The sequence below is a fragment of the Chaetodon trifascialis genome, chromosome 10 (genome assembly GCF_039877785.1).
Source record: "Chaetodon trifascialis isolate fChaTrf1 chromosome 10, fChaTrf1.hap1, whole genome shotgun sequence".
Taxonomy (NCBI): Eukaryota; Metazoa; Chordata; class Actinopteri; order Chaetodontiformes; family Chaetodontidae; genus Chaetodon; species Chaetodon trifascialis.
Genome location: NC_092065.1, coordinates 24,490,659 through 24,505,738, shown reverse-complemented (window position 1 = coordinate 24,505,738; position 15,080 = coordinate 24,490,659). Strand labels below are relative to the sequence as shown.

The 15,080-nt window shown below is 45.0% G+C and overlaps 2 protein-coding genes across 5 annotated transcripts in view; one reads left to right on the top strand and one right to left on the bottom strand.

The window, feature by feature from the left end:
- Positions 1–15,080, bottom strand: part of ttc38 (tetratricopeptide repeat domain 38) — a 236,245-nt gene that overhangs the window by 179,312 nt on the left and 41,853 nt on the right. The window lies entirely within an intron of this gene.
- tspan9a (tetraspanin 9a) overlaps positions 1–15,080 on the top strand; it is a 109,687-nt gene that overhangs the window by 83,207 nt on the left and 11,400 nt on the right. For all 3 annotated transcript variants that reach the window (XM_070971679.1, XM_070971678.1, XM_070971677.1), the window contains 2 exons: positions 9,444–9,635; positions 12,527–12,601. In XM_070971679.1, coding sequence (XP_070827780.1) covers positions 9,444–9,635; positions 12,527–12,601 — 267 coding nt within the window. The remainder of the gene's footprint in view (positions 1–9,443; positions 9,636–12,526; positions 12,602–15,080) is intronic.

The following is a 15,080-nucleotide window of genomic DNA, read 5'->3' as shown; positions in this document are numbered from 1 at the left end:
GGGGAAAAAATGAGGGAGATGCTGTCTTCTGGAGAATTCCCACATTCCAGCAGGTCTGCAACTATTGCCAGAGTATTTTTCTGTTGTAATGCAGCACGAATTATGCCATGAATTATAGGATGTGCTGCGACATGCTTGGGCAGAAATAAGGGGACGAATTGTTTCCTACAGCACAAAACTTGGCACCAGAGGGACAAATAAGATATAAGAAAGCAGGGCCATTAATTAAAGCGTCACTTGTAGCCCCTCATAGGAAGGTGTGTAATTAGCAAACCTTTGCCTCTACAGTTTCGTCTCTTAGCTTTGTCTGTAACAGTGCGGTGAATAATTCACAATATGAAGAGAAAAGCGTTTTAAAAAGCAATTTATACAGTAAGTGCGGGAAAAATAGTCATGTGCCCTGTGGCATGGCGTGTAGAGTGACTATTGATTATGTGTCTTTCAATCTGAATATCCTCCTTTCGCGCTAGGCATCCGCCTGGTGCTCTGGTTTTCACTTAAGCTGATGTGATGCATATTTTGTGTCTTCATCTTTCCTGTGTCCCTCCAGGGATGCATAATGCCTTGCATTGCATAACAGGAGTGTTTCCATTCACAGTACCGCTGCTCCAGGAATAAACATGCGCTTAGATGTTCACAATTTTACTCTTATGCATTTGTTGAAGATTTGTTCCACCCCTCTGCAAACCATCTGAAAGCACAAATAGTGAATAGACAGAGTGTGTTTTTGCATGGCTTCACTTCACCCCCTCATATTTGTTTTGGGTTCCAGCCACCACACCCTTTGGCAAATGAAATCCTTCCTGTTCATTAGGAGTGTGGATGAGCCTTCATCACATTGTGGTAAAATGTTAGGCAGTGTGCTTGCGCCAGTGTCTCTAATGGATGTTGTGTTCCAAATGCAGCAGCAGGTCAGATCTTGGTGGGCTGATCAGTGCTCGGAAAGGCCTTGCAGCAAGGCCACGCGCCCACTCCGTGTTTTTTCCAAGTAAAATGAGATAATAAACCATCCTACGCGCACACATCTGCATGCACACACAGACACGCTCACACAGGCACACTAACACATGCACGCTCAGTATCACCTTTCTCCCCTAACAGCTCACAGTCAAACCAGCAGCCTTGCACGAGGTCAGACAGACTGACCCTGTAGATAAAACCAGAACAATGCTTCTGATGCCTTCGCTTGAGAAAAGGCTGCTTTTCACGTCATTTTAGGATGACAGTTATCAGTAACTCGCAGTAGAGTTGTAACATGTTTTCCTGCTCTGGCAAACTCAAACATCGTCAGCCAAGGTCCCTATGCCTACTCGAAAAATAAATGATGTTGCTGGTGATGTTGTTAGTGGAGGTTATTGTTTTGTTTGCCGTCCTCTCAAACGGTGAGATGTGGGTGTATTAAGCATATGGACAGCTCTGTTGGGGAGCCCTCTGCAGCAGATGCCCCCATTTAAGTCCATAGCTGTTACCCCCACAGTGAGATTGAGCTTGGGCTTGAGCTACTGCGAGGGGTGACAAGAAGCAGAGAAATGTGCTGAGGGTAGCACTCTGGCTTTCTCTTTTACTTACAGCACACTATAGCTTCCATATAGTGCATTAGGGATTTCCCTGGCCTGGCCCTTTGGTACTCTGCTCCAGGTACTATGCAGGGAACTGGTCGAGTGTCCAACCTGCCTGATATACAGGTCTCTGGCCATGCTTTACCTCTGCTGAGCCAGCATACTCATTAAGCCCTTCAACTAGTGAAACTCAATGGGAGACCGTCCAACCGTCTGCCCGCCTCTGAGGATTTTCAGCATGGCTGCACTGGCAGACCAGTGTGGGATATTTATATGAGGCAAATGTTTGTGTGCCTCTACAGGCCAGGCAGTTTATGTGGAGGAAAAGATGCACTCATAAAAAGACACTGCCTTCACGTAAATAGATATTTATTTTCATAACACGTAGATTTTTTTATTGTACTCAGATGCCTCGTAAGATGTCTTCATAAGCACCTTTGATGTCAACAGCAAGCGGCAATATTCACATTTAATTAGTGCCTTGTGGAGGAACGTCTCCCTCTGTTATCAGCTCCGTTTATGTATTTATATCTCATTGTCCTCATTAGAACATCACTGGGATTTTTATGGTCCTTCATGTCTTTAAAGGACTGAGCGCGCTGCGTTTCTAAGTACTAGTTTTGACAAGGAACAGATAGAGGTAAGACAGGGCAGCTGCCATCCCTGCAGCCGCCCTGCATCCCCGGCATGAAAGCGTAAAGTAGCTTTGCTCTCCTGTGACAGTGTTCGTCTGTATTTGGACCAGGGCTTTGGTCTTTGGTTATGTGCTTTGTGCTCCACGCTTGGCTTACAGGCCCCGTTTCTCTTTGCATCTCTCCTAGTCTCCATCCACGCTCTCAGTCTCTCCGACTCTCTGACTGGCAAGCGGAGCGTCCTTGCTGTCTGCCTCCAAATCATGGGATGACTTTCCCCTTCCTGGTGCTGTCCTACTTGTTCTCAATGCATAATTGAAGTGCCGGTGGGTTCTTAGACTGATTGAAGAGTCTTGTTGGGATGGTACAGATCTAACAGCAGAATTAGTCAGGGATGTCTAATAGCATTTCCTCTGCCATTGTCCTGGCTGTCTTTCTTTTCGTGTCATGTCCTCTAAGGGTAGAGGCTGTTGTCAGGTGTGAAAGAGTGCGGATGTCCCAGCGAAGACAGCAGGGATAGCTGTGGACAGGCAGAGAAAGGCTTGTCTGTCTTTAATCCTTCCTGCCGCGATTGATTTAGAGTCACTTTGCCGTGAATGGGCCTTTCAACTCTTCTCGGGAGAGAGAGGACGAGAGACATGGTAAGCCCTGCATCATTGATAGGTGCAGCACTGAAGACCCCCGAACAGGGTAATGTAGGTTCCCTCTTCAAAGCTCCCAGCTAAGGCATCCAACCAGAACCACCACAGAATCGCACCATTCTAGATGCTTGGCCAAGCATGTGATGGATGGTCGGGAACTCCTCCACCTCTATGGAAACATATCAGCACAGGAGTGAAAGGACAAATATTTTTGCCTGTGTCATGTGTTCATGGGGCTGAAAGTCAAATCAGACGTGTAGACAATGTGCAGTTGACCCCGTAAAAGCACCGCCGTCCCCAAATTAAAGCGTTCGTAGAAAGCGGCGTGCTGCGTTATCAGCCAGTCTGTCAGTCAGTGTGATTTTCAGGCTAATCTCTCACTTTGTGTGAATCTGCCAGGACTCCTCTGGGTGAATGAAATTTTAACCAGGCAGATATAGCTTTTTAATCTTACGCTCCACATCTGTCCCGGCCCCTTTGAATTCATGCAGTGTTTATTCTGAGCCTGAAAGCACTGTTTCCCTCAGCTGCCGTCGCAGACCCTGTGAATAATTTACTTGTTATACAACTCACATCGGCTGTGCGCTATTCGCAGGGGAATGACTGGGATGCTCCTAGGAAGCCTGGAGAGAATGGGGTGGTGAGTTTTGCTGGAAAGCTGTATGCAGCCTACAGCTTAGCTTGTCTAACATCATTGGGGATAAATATTGTGTAAAGGGAAACACATGGGCCTCACAATGGAGGGGTTAGGGATTCACTTCTTTCTGCTTCACTCTGAGATGTCCAACTTGACAGGTCAGTTTTCGATCTTAAATCCATTTTTTTGAAGCAGCTCCACTTGCTCCAGGTGTCTTATCCATCTGGATAATTTGGTTTAACTTAAATGGTCAAAAGGAGTAACCTGCGTTTTAATATCTTGTAAGCTTGAAAAGTGGTTCTGAAAGGTTTGCAGGTTGTGCCTCAGTCATAAAAAGCAACAAAATTTGAAGGTATTTCTCCACCATAGAAATGTTTGAAAAGACAGAACAGAGAACTCTTAATAGCAAGTAAGTCAAAGAGCGGTTGCTGTTATTGACATGTATAATGTCACCGAGTAATTACTTTTAATGTCGGATACAACCTATCAGCTGCGCTCTGAGACGGCGCTTTAATGAGAGGAAGGTCAAATTACCTTGTTTCTTTTTCAGCAAACTTTTGCCTAATAGTGATAAGTGAAGTAAAAACAAAAGGTTTTTTAAGGCTTGTGTAGGTGAGCCACAGAATAAATACATGTGGAAAATAATATACTGTTCGTCTGCATCACCTCAGCTTTTATTTTGTTTGCTTCCGTGTGGCCACCATGGAGGATAAATACAGTAAAAGTACTTACTTATCAGGAGTAAATGCTCAAAAAAAATAACCTTTTCTGACAGGCACACACAAACACTCTCTCTGGAGAGTCTACTCGTAAAATGACTCCTTTTTCTCTCCCAGCATGCCTCAAAGAAGACCTTTTCCATTTGCCGGGTAGAAAATACAAATAGCCTGTCTTTACTTTAAGGCTTTTTCTTTCACTCCTGTTTGATGTTTATAGTTGCTTTCTAATGTGTGTTGTTCCGTGATTCTGTTTCCCTCTCAAAGTTGGCAGGCCATTTAGTGCGTATATGGTAAAATGAATCACGGGCTTGAGGGATCTCATGGCGAGAAATGAAAAATCGTCTTTTATCTGCGGTGAATATCCTCTGTCTTCTTTTCAGTGCAAAATCAATGACAGCCAAAGCAGAAGAAAAGAGAAAGTTTTTTCCCCCAATAAAAGAAATATGGAGTTGCAGTAAAGGGCAGAGGGGATCATGAAGTGATAAAGTGGCCCCATCCTCACGCGGTGCAGTCAGGTTGGCATTTCCCCGATTGGAAAGTTTACTGTGCTGTAATGGTAGTGCTTTCTAATTACTTTAACTAAAGGTTAGTTTTCAGTGTGGCGCAGCAGATGTATATCCTGTGGATAATTATTATTTCTGTGTAAAAGACCAATTATTTACTCTCAGCTGGAAGTACAAGGCGTCAACACACACTCTCAGTGCCACACACGCGCACACACACACACCACTCACTCACTCTACACACTCATTCAGAGGAGCATTGTGCGATGAGAGCAGCCACAGAGGACAGCGGTAATTTGACAAAAGCTGTCATTCTTTCAGCAACGTGTGACCTCTCTGAGTGTGAAAAGGTCAACCTCCTCCAACTTCCACGCACACACACACACACACGCACACACACACACACACACACACACACACACACACACACACACACACACACACACACACACACACACACACACACACACACACACACTGTCCACTCCACTCTCAGACCTTCCTCGAGGGGAGATTGAAGCGGGGCCCTGCGTCGGGCGGCTCCGTGTCACTGCACCAGTTACTGCAGAGACTGATAATTCTCCGAGCCAGCCACTTGGATAAAGGGTCAGCCTCCATTTTCTTCTTCTTCTTCTCTTCCTCTAAACTCAATCTCTCTGTCTCTTTCGCACATCTTACGTGTGCGCCCGATCTTTCTGGCTTTTATGCTTTCTGCCGCTCTTTCACACATCTAATGGTTGACCTCCTTCACCTCTCCTTCCCCTTTGGAAAATGTCCTCACAGTTGCTTCACACAGTGTTATTGCAATTATTTTCATCCTGAGCTTGTTACAGAGCCACGAACAGTGGGGCCCCATTCATCCAGTCACTTCTCGTGTCCTCCAGCTTCCTCCAGCAGAAACTTAATGTTGCTCTGCTTTGCCGGGCTCCCTGTATCACTTCTTCCTTGACATTTAGACAGTGGACTCAATTCTGTCTTGCCATGGAGGTGCTCTCAAAATACTGCCAACCACATATGAAAGGTCACATATTCTCTCGGCCCACTCTCACTCCTTTTCATTGATTTATTTATTTTTTTCAGTGACTCCGTGTCAACCACGATTACACCCACCCAGCATCCCTCCCTTCATCCAAAGCGCTGTTAACTTTCTGAACTCAATCGAGTTTTAACAGCCGTGAGTCTTATTTTCCGGACTACAAAGATTATTTTGTTATCACAGCTGGAAGCCATGTTGACAGTAGTACATTACGAAAAGTATGAAAGTAACCATCACAGTGATAAACAGGAAGGAGGCATGTGAACGTCAGTGAGACAAAACAGAACATCAACAAAACTGCCGGCTTGTTTCGATGGTGTTTTCCAGTAGCTAAACCAGAAATCCATGGAGTGCTAAAAGATTCAGTCCCTCACTGAAGCTTGTTAAAACTGAAATAGTTGTGGACCTGGCAAGCTGCCACACATCACCCCCAGTTGTTTAATGATGTGTCCAGGCCTTGAAAAGTTGCATACATGAATTGTGAAAGCTGCGTAATAGCATGCTCTTGGCTATCTGCACAGATAATTGGGTCAACTTGCACAGATAGGGACCCCAACAACAAATAATCTTGTGTAAACAGCGGTGAGGTTAGTAGTACTGTTCCACATTTGTATTAAGTGACTAGCAAATTTTATACCGCGTAAAGCGCGAGCGCTGGTCTCAGATCAGAATAGTCATTGCATCAGCTGATGTACTGATTTACATCACATCATTCAGACCACAAGTGAGTCGAAACATAATTGCAGAAAATGTTTTTTTTTGTGTGTTTCCATGTCCCTAAAACATATGGTACTAGGCCAGTTTATTCAATTCAATTCAATTCAATTCAATTCAATTCAATTCAATTCAATATAGCTTTATTAGTCCCGCAAGGGGAAATGCCAATTTACAGCAGCATCAGTAAAAGATAGATTAGATAGAGTAAACTAAACAATAAAAGAGTGTAATAAAAATAAGCATTATCTTAAATTATAACTTGTATTTGCAGACTGTTATGTACAGGATGGATTGCACAAATAATTCACAGATGATTTACAGATAATTTGCAGATTACTTGGAGCAGTTTTTGTTGTATAGTCTGATATATATTCTATAGTTTATTCCTCCGACCCAAACGTTAATCATAACCCTGCAGCATCTACCGTTTTGATTGATGTAATCATAATGACTGCCTGAACAGTGATCCTTCTCCGCGACTGTTTACAAGCCTCTCCAGCATTGGGGATTCCTTAATCCTTCCCCCTCTGATGGGATATCACAACATGACCATCCAACAATTAAAAGTAGATAAGGAGCTCAGCAGAGAGGCTCGAGGTCAAGCTTAGATGCACACATTAAGGTCAGATAACCGAAGAGGTCGGAGCTTATACGGGAGGTATTTCCTGAGGCTCTGACACAGAGGCCTGACGACAGCGTGTTGTTATTGTAGTAGTAGTAGTGGTAGTAGAAGTGGGCCAGAGATTAGACCATGCTCCTGGTAGGCTCAGATCAGACAGATTGAGCAGGGGGCTGGGTGGTTTCACAGTCACTTAAGAGAGCGACACACTTGGACAAGCTCCCTTCACTGGGCATTAAACACAATTAAGTCAAGGCACTGTATCCCTCCCCACCTGGACTCTTAATGCTCTCGGTGCTCCCCTCACTCGCTGTAAATCCACTCCATCTCTCTGGCGCCTTACACTTACTATTCCCCCACTGCTGCCTCGAACCCTTCCTCACGCTCCGTCTAATCTGGCCTTCTGAAGAGTGTCAGCTGTGATTTTGTGTATTAGCCGCTCTGCATAGGGACATGACCTTAAGCAGCATTTTCAATTGATGTTTCATTCTTTAAGATTCTGCTTTAATCGTGGGAGCACAAAGGGCTGGCGGGTGCCTCCCAGCAAACACCTCGCCTCTGAATTATTTAGACGATAGATGATTGAAAGACTTTCGAGCACAGCTGCATCGCGTTCATTCTGGCTGAGAAATCCGGCGCGACTTCACTGTCACCCACTAAACAAGTGTCCTTCAGTCAGTCTGCTGGGCGGACTCCTCCCCGACGCCTTCGACCTTGAAGCAACACCCAGCGAGTCCAATCTTTCACACAATCACACCGAGGCAGTGCTGGCATTTTAACGCTCCCAAACGTGGATTTTATTTGTCACTGACATACAGTCAGTCTCTCAGTGTCCTCATTTTTAATTGCATCCAGTCATTTCACAGTCGTCAGGAGAGCACTTGTATCGTTCATCCACACTGGAGTACTCTCATTGTTGGACTTGAGCCTCCACAGGGTTAAACCTCAAAGGCCACAGGTTAATAAGGACACTAGAGAGGGGGGTTGCTTGAACTCGGTTTATGTATCTACAGATCCTGTAGGACTCATTAGACCTGAGGCTCTCTCACCACCTCATCAGGCTTGCATTTGAAACCCCAAAGTTTCTCTTACCCATCATCACCTAACATCTCAGAGAGCCACTTTTGAGTTTGGTGGACTTGTAATGCCTGTTTGCCTGCGGTGCAGCATTGCTGATCAGCCATTAGTCAAACTGAAGTCACACAGCGTTTGCTTTGCCGTGAAAGCGCTGCAGCACATTTGAAGGTTTATTATCAGCTGTGCTATTTGTCAGTTAAACTTTGTCAGACCAAGACAATTAGCGGCGTGTGTGGTGCATTGCTGTATTCTGAGAGAAAAAAAAGGAAACATTTGATTTATCTGTTATTCCTACCCGATGATGACTGTGTGTGTACTGTTTATATGAATGCGTGGCTCAGTGTGTGTTTGTTTGCATGCACAGCGGGTTTGTTGCTGACAGGCATTAAAGTGTTCCGGAGCAACGGTGTGAAGATGAGAAAGGAGGAGGGGAGTAATGTGAACAGAAGGGTAGAAAGGGCGCCGGTGTGATGATTTACCATGGTGCCTTTCCATATTTTACCTCATTTGGATTTTTTTTTTTTTATACTCAGGCAAGATTGCCTTGGGTATTTCATTCTATTAGGTGTAGGTGAAAATGTCACCACTTATGTCCTAGCCTATATTTCAGCGGGTGGGGGGCATGTTGCATGGCTCTTATGGCTCTGATAGATGGACCAACACATCAGCAGGTGGGAGACTCCACTTAACCAATCACAGCCCCCCCCATAAACTGTTTCTTGCATTAACAGACTCACATTACAGACCTCACACACATCTGTGGGGGCCTTGCAGGGTAGCAGAGGAATTAGGAAATTGCTCCCTCTAGGTGAAGTTCAGGTCTACTGCAGGTAGTTCTGGAAAGCTGGGAAGTTTTCATTTTAGGAGATGGCAGTAATTACATCTCTGTTTGTTCTGGATTTAACGTAATCAGCTCAAATGTGCAAAACCAGCGCGGGCCAAGTCCAATTTTTTGCTCTAATCTCTAGCAGAGCTGTTATTGGCTTATTATAGTCGTAATTGGGGTAAACTCTCTTGTCAGTGTTTGGTGATGGATGAGTATGCGGGCAATTCCCCGGGCTGCCAGAGGGAAATTGAGCCTGTTGCATGGGGCTGCGTGCACTGGGATTTGTGTTCATTTAGAGCTAACCTTACTCCGTAGATTACTATATCTTGTTCAGAGGGTCTGCCATTATGAGCAATACCTGCCAGGGGAGAGCGTGTTTGGTTGTTGATCATTTCTGCAGCCAGCCCTTCACTGGCAGTGACTTTATTTGCTGTTTGTTTTCTCACCTTATCATCTGTCTCACCTTTTGCATTGCAGTTATGTGGCTGCGGGCTGCTCGGCGTGGGCATCTGGCTGTCTGTGTCTCAGGGCAGCTTTGCCACCTTCTCTCCCTCATTCCCCTCACTGTCAGCCGCCAACATGGTCATCGCCATCGGCGCCATCGTCATGGTAACGGGCTTTCTTGGTTGCCTGGGTGCCATCAAGGAGAACAAGTGCCTGCTTCTGAGTGTGAGTTATGTTTTAATACCTATACAACGCGTCACTATGAATAGGGCAAACAATATATAGACAGCTGTCCGAGCAGCTCCTCTCTTACTCCTTCTCTCCTCCTCTGGATATTTTTCCTCCTAACATTCCCCCACATCACCCATGCAAATATTGACAGAACTGTCTTCTGGAGACAGCCTCTCAACATATGTTTATACACCTACGCACACTAGTCACAGGCCAGCAGCAACCCAGCAGCATATTTGTATTTATCTTCCAGCCGGAACGTCAGTGGAGGTAGACGACTGACAGGAGGAGCTCAGTCTGCATTGTTTCAGACCTCAGGGGTTCACAAAGGAAAATAAGAGCTGAGCAGTGGGATTCTCCCTTTCTGCAAATTAACACCAACGCATTCATGTCAATTCCATGGCTTTGGTCGCAATCCAGTGACAGAGCTGTCAGTCAGAGGCCTTTTGTGTCGCCATCATGGCTGAGCTTCTGCATGTACATGGCACACTAAAGGATATTTTAGTCCTCGATCGTTGAGAATGTTCTATTATTCATTACAAAGACTCCTCTGTCTTGACTGTTTGCTCAAAGTTGTACAAGTGTTTTATCTTAGGCGCAAGTTAATTATAAAAGTTCACCCAGTGGAATGAGGTTTGCGTCGATCAGAGCCGCAAAAAAAGAAAAACTTTCATGTATAGAAACTTTAAATGAGAAGTGGAGTTGGGGCTCTGGGTACTTAACATCACAAACAGCTCAATCCCTTGAAGCTCTTGCATCAGTCAGAAGCCCCACCAAATCCTCAGTGTTTGACATGGCTTCCTTCACCTGCCTAACAACTGTGAAGCAGAGAGAAGACGAGAGCGTGGAGCGGGGGGGCGGGGGGGGGGGGGGGGGGGGGGGGGGGGGGTTGAAGGAGGTGAGGAAGACAGCTGGAATGAGAAAAAAGACCGACTTGATGAAAAATCTACAAGTTCTGACATTTCTCATTAAGTCTCTCGCTGCTTCTGTGTGAAGCAGCGCTTCATATTTGGCCACAATTATTCTGTTAGTGCAGAGGTGTCGGCTAGGTGTTGTTGTTGTTTTCTTGGTCTCTCTGTCCAGCTCAGTACACCCAGGGGTGGGGGGTTGGAGGGGGTGCGGGGGATGCAGGACGCGGAAACATCAGAGTGGGTTTAGATCTCCCTGAGCAAACAGATCTGAGCGTCTACCTCGACATGTTATCTCTGAAGTTACTCTGCGGACAATTCTCTCTGGATTAGAAATATTCAAAGACTAGACATCCTCTGCAGTAATCAGTCTCTCTTTTTTTTTGCTGCCAAAAATTGTTTACTGAGATAAAAACAAAAACAAAGTGGCAGAGAAAATGCTGAAGTATCCATCTGAGACGTCAACGCTTTAAAACCTTGAAAGTGTGAACTGCTAGCAAATGAGAACATACGCCCACAAAGCTGTGCGTGCATGTGAGTGCGTACACACACGTTCTCACACAAAGCCATCAGCGCGCCACCAATTTAGTGTACAGAAGGTGTTCGTTTAACTTACAGCACCAGGAAAATGTGACAAACCGACTGTGAAGGCACAACAGCGAGACACGAAAGCAGCAGCTCAGGTGCCCGAGCAACGGCAAGCGCTCCCAACTTTTTCATTTGGGCCTTGACACAAATAATAGCCTTCCCCCTTCCTCCCAAATGAGTTTGGAATTAATGGGGCTTTCTAAAATCTAGGTTCGCGTGCCTGTTCCCATGCTGTGCAAAAGAGCTTGGTAAATATTAGGCTGAGTCAAATAGAGAAAGGAGAATAGTAGATTAGATGCAAGGCTGTGTTGGAAATTAATCTAGGGAGGTATTAAACCTTCTTCCCCTCTTTTCACACGTTCACAACGACCCCATCCCATGGATTCTCCTTTTCTCCTCCTTCATCTTTCCTTTTCTGTCTCTCCTCATCCCATTCGTGTTGCTTTATTTTATTATTTAGAGATCTGGATTGCTGTGTATTCAGCTCACACGCAGAGATCATGTGCTGTAACCTTAATGGAATAGCTCAACATTTAGCAAAATATGCTCATTTGCTTTCTCGCTGGGAGAAAATCAATACCCCTCTCATGTCTGATGCCAAATATGAAGCCACTGCCGGCAGCCAGTTAGCTGAGTTCAGCACAGAAACTGGAAACAGGCGGAAACAGCTAGCACGCCTCAGTCCAACGGCAAAAAACTCTGCCCGTCAGGACCTCAAAAGCTCATTAGCCAGCACGTCATGTCTTGTTTAGTTTAGTGTTTGATTATTTCTTGGATGGGTGATGTGACTTCCTGCAGCCACTGAGGTTGACCCCCTAAAACTACATTTCCTTCGTCCACTCTGCCTTTAACACAGACTAAACAAGCAAGGTATAATGTCTCAATTAGTGAGCTTTCAAGGCATTGTAGGTGGATTGTGTTGTTTTTCACTCAGGCAGAATCTGACTAGCTGTTTTAATGCTAAGCTCCGCTGCTAGCTGTAGTTTCATATTTACCTGAGTTCTTTTCTCATTAACTCTCAGCAAGAGAGCGAAATTAGCACATTTTCACAAAATGTCAAACTATTCCTTTTACCTAGAGCGACTGATCATGTTTCCACGCACAGATACAGAAGGAGCCACACACCCACACATTTCATTTGAGGGCAGAGCATTAATCAAAAGCACTGCGAATCACAGATGCAGAGCTTATTATAAAAAGTATAAAAACTGTCATGTATGTAATCTACAGTCATGTAATAGCTCTTTTTCCTCAGAGGCACAAATGACTGCAACAGAGGCCTACTCTCTCAGATTTATATTCAATATGTTTTTACCCGTATGACAGGGCAGATTTACAATACTGCCAAAGCTATTGTTAAGACAAGGCTCTCCCACCTCTCTCTGACAGTTCTTCATTGTCCTGCTGATTATTCTCCTGGCAGAGCTGATATTACTCATCCTGTTCTTCGTGTACTCAGATAAGGTAAGTTCATTTTCCTTTCCATGTTATGCCTGAATTTTAAAGCAAACGTCTCTTATTGTTCCAGTTAAGTCTGGGGTGTTTTCTCCCAACACTTCGCCACATCTTATCCGTAGTGTGTGCACACAGTTCCAAGGCTGTGAGTCATACATTACAGTTTGAGCCTTGGCAAGCTCAAGTCTTGTACACCACACACACAGAGGTCCACACACAGCTGTGCAAAGCAGTAAAAAGTGTCAGTGTGATAAACACATTTATGTTTCAGTTGTGCCCGTTTGCTCTTTTTATATTTAGGTGTTTTTCGGGCAGGATGTTGAATGTCTTCATTCTGCCATTAACCCAGCAGTCAAAGGTTAGGCCAGGAAATGCAGCCCAATGCCCACCAGTTGGCTCCCAGTAATTGGTCCCAAGCATATTTCCCATGACCCCTGCATGGCCTCAAGTCAGGTGTGTCTGTGTGGTGACAACAGATGAAGCTATGTCAAACTCTGGAAGTTATTGACATCCACAAACAAACTAGATTTTTCTTCATGTTTAATTACATCACCCACAAATGCTTCATGCTGAGGACTATAAATGTCTTGTGCAGGACAAGCAATGAAGACTTCTGTCCATTTTCAAGGACACGCTGTTGATAGATTCATCTATTTATATATTCAAAGTCTCTACGTTGCCTGGCCCTCCGGACGCCAGCTAATTCTCCCCCTTTGTTCTGCGGTTATTGCTCAAACTTAGTCTCTCAGGCAGATAAAGGAATTCATTTAGCAGCCAATCCATTCACAGATTTGGATCAGGTCTCGGAGGCACACCCTGTCAGGAGTAAATATGTCTGCTGCCTTATCTCCAAAATATTACCGGCTTAACTTTGGGGGAAAAAAAAAAATCTCCAAGCCCTGATCCCTCCAGTGGAATTTTAATAGAGAGCCTCTTGACTACACAGCAGTGCCTTCCCATCACCTATGTGAAGTCAGGAAAATATAGCCAAGTAGGGCTGAGGATTTCTTAAATGTGAAATCAAATGAGTCTGCATTAGTGAGGGATAGGGCATTAGTCAACGGTCTCATTCGCGCAAGTTCCAGTGAATAGTAGCCATATTTTATGTTTCTCCCATCTTGCCAAATTACGGTGTGTTTATCCTGCCTTAGACCTAATGGGATATGAAACCATGATCGTGCTGATTGCTACCAAATATATTTCCCTTTATTGGTCTTCAAATGTCATTGGAAAGCAAGGCCATCACAGCAAATGATACGTTATTGGAGATGGCCTTTTCACACTGCCTCCAAATGAGGAAATTGTGTAATGCCATTACTCAGATGGCATTTTAAATAAATGAAAGTTAAATAATGTCAGGTTTGGATGAAGGACAGTCGGTGTCCATCACTCGAGGTCTTCAGATGCTGCTCTGTTTTCTCCCTCCTCTCCTCCTGGCCTGCATCTCCTCAGTGGAATCTCGTATGCTGTGTCAGGCTCTCCTCATCCTCTGCTACAGGCTGTGATCAGAGGAATCACTAATTCACTTCTACTATTTGATCTTCTAATCACAAGGCATTTATTAACAAGTCTGGAAGACATACAGTAGTTGGCAGCTTTTAAATGTGTATCGACAGAGGCTTGCAAAACAGATATTTTAGTCTTTCAAATAGGTCATCTTTAAGTCATGAGTGATGGCTCTGCGGACTGCGATCCTTCTGGGTGACAAGCTCTCGATGAGACGTGGGGAAGAAACGAAAGCATGGTGTCTGGTTTTGCTGGAGGAGTACACCTTCTCACTGCTTTCATTTAGTCACCCTGTCTCCACCTTACTTCTGCATCGACAATTTAATCCTGCTTAAGAGGTACTGCTCTTTCTTCCTTGCGGAGAGTTTCTCACTCTCTCTTCTTCCTCACCCCAGCAGACTTGCCTCCAGGTATGGCTTATATATGTGGAGGTTAGGTACCCCCCCTTTTTCCCTGCACAGCCCAGTGGCATTAAGATCTCTGAGCTCTCTGATTAAATGCCATGTAGAGGCCGTAGTATAATAAAGGCTGGCCCTGCAGTTAGCAACCAGCTGACTACAGCAGATGGCCGGGCCACAAACCAGATTACAGCCATCCGTCTTTAACGCCGTGACCTCATTGTGCCTCTGTCAACCCAACACGCCGAGCCGAACGCCAGCGAAGGTTTATTAGCTCCGAGTGAGGAAGCAGAACCTGACAAGCAGAGAAGGAAAGCACCAAAGCATGTGTGTGTGGTGCCGGGGGGTGGGGGCTAATGGAGGGAGAACAGGCGGACACAGGTGAGAGAAAAGGGAGGTGAGAAGCCTAAGAAAGATATGATAGATGAGAATATATAAGTTAGGGAAGGGGTGAATGTCTTTCACAGGGAAGTTGTTAGAGGAGAGGGAGCAGTATGTAAAAATAGTCTAAAGTGAGGATGAAAAGAGGACAGTCTGACAAAAGTGAGCTGAGGTGTCTCTGTAAAGTTGAGAGTCTGGAGAGA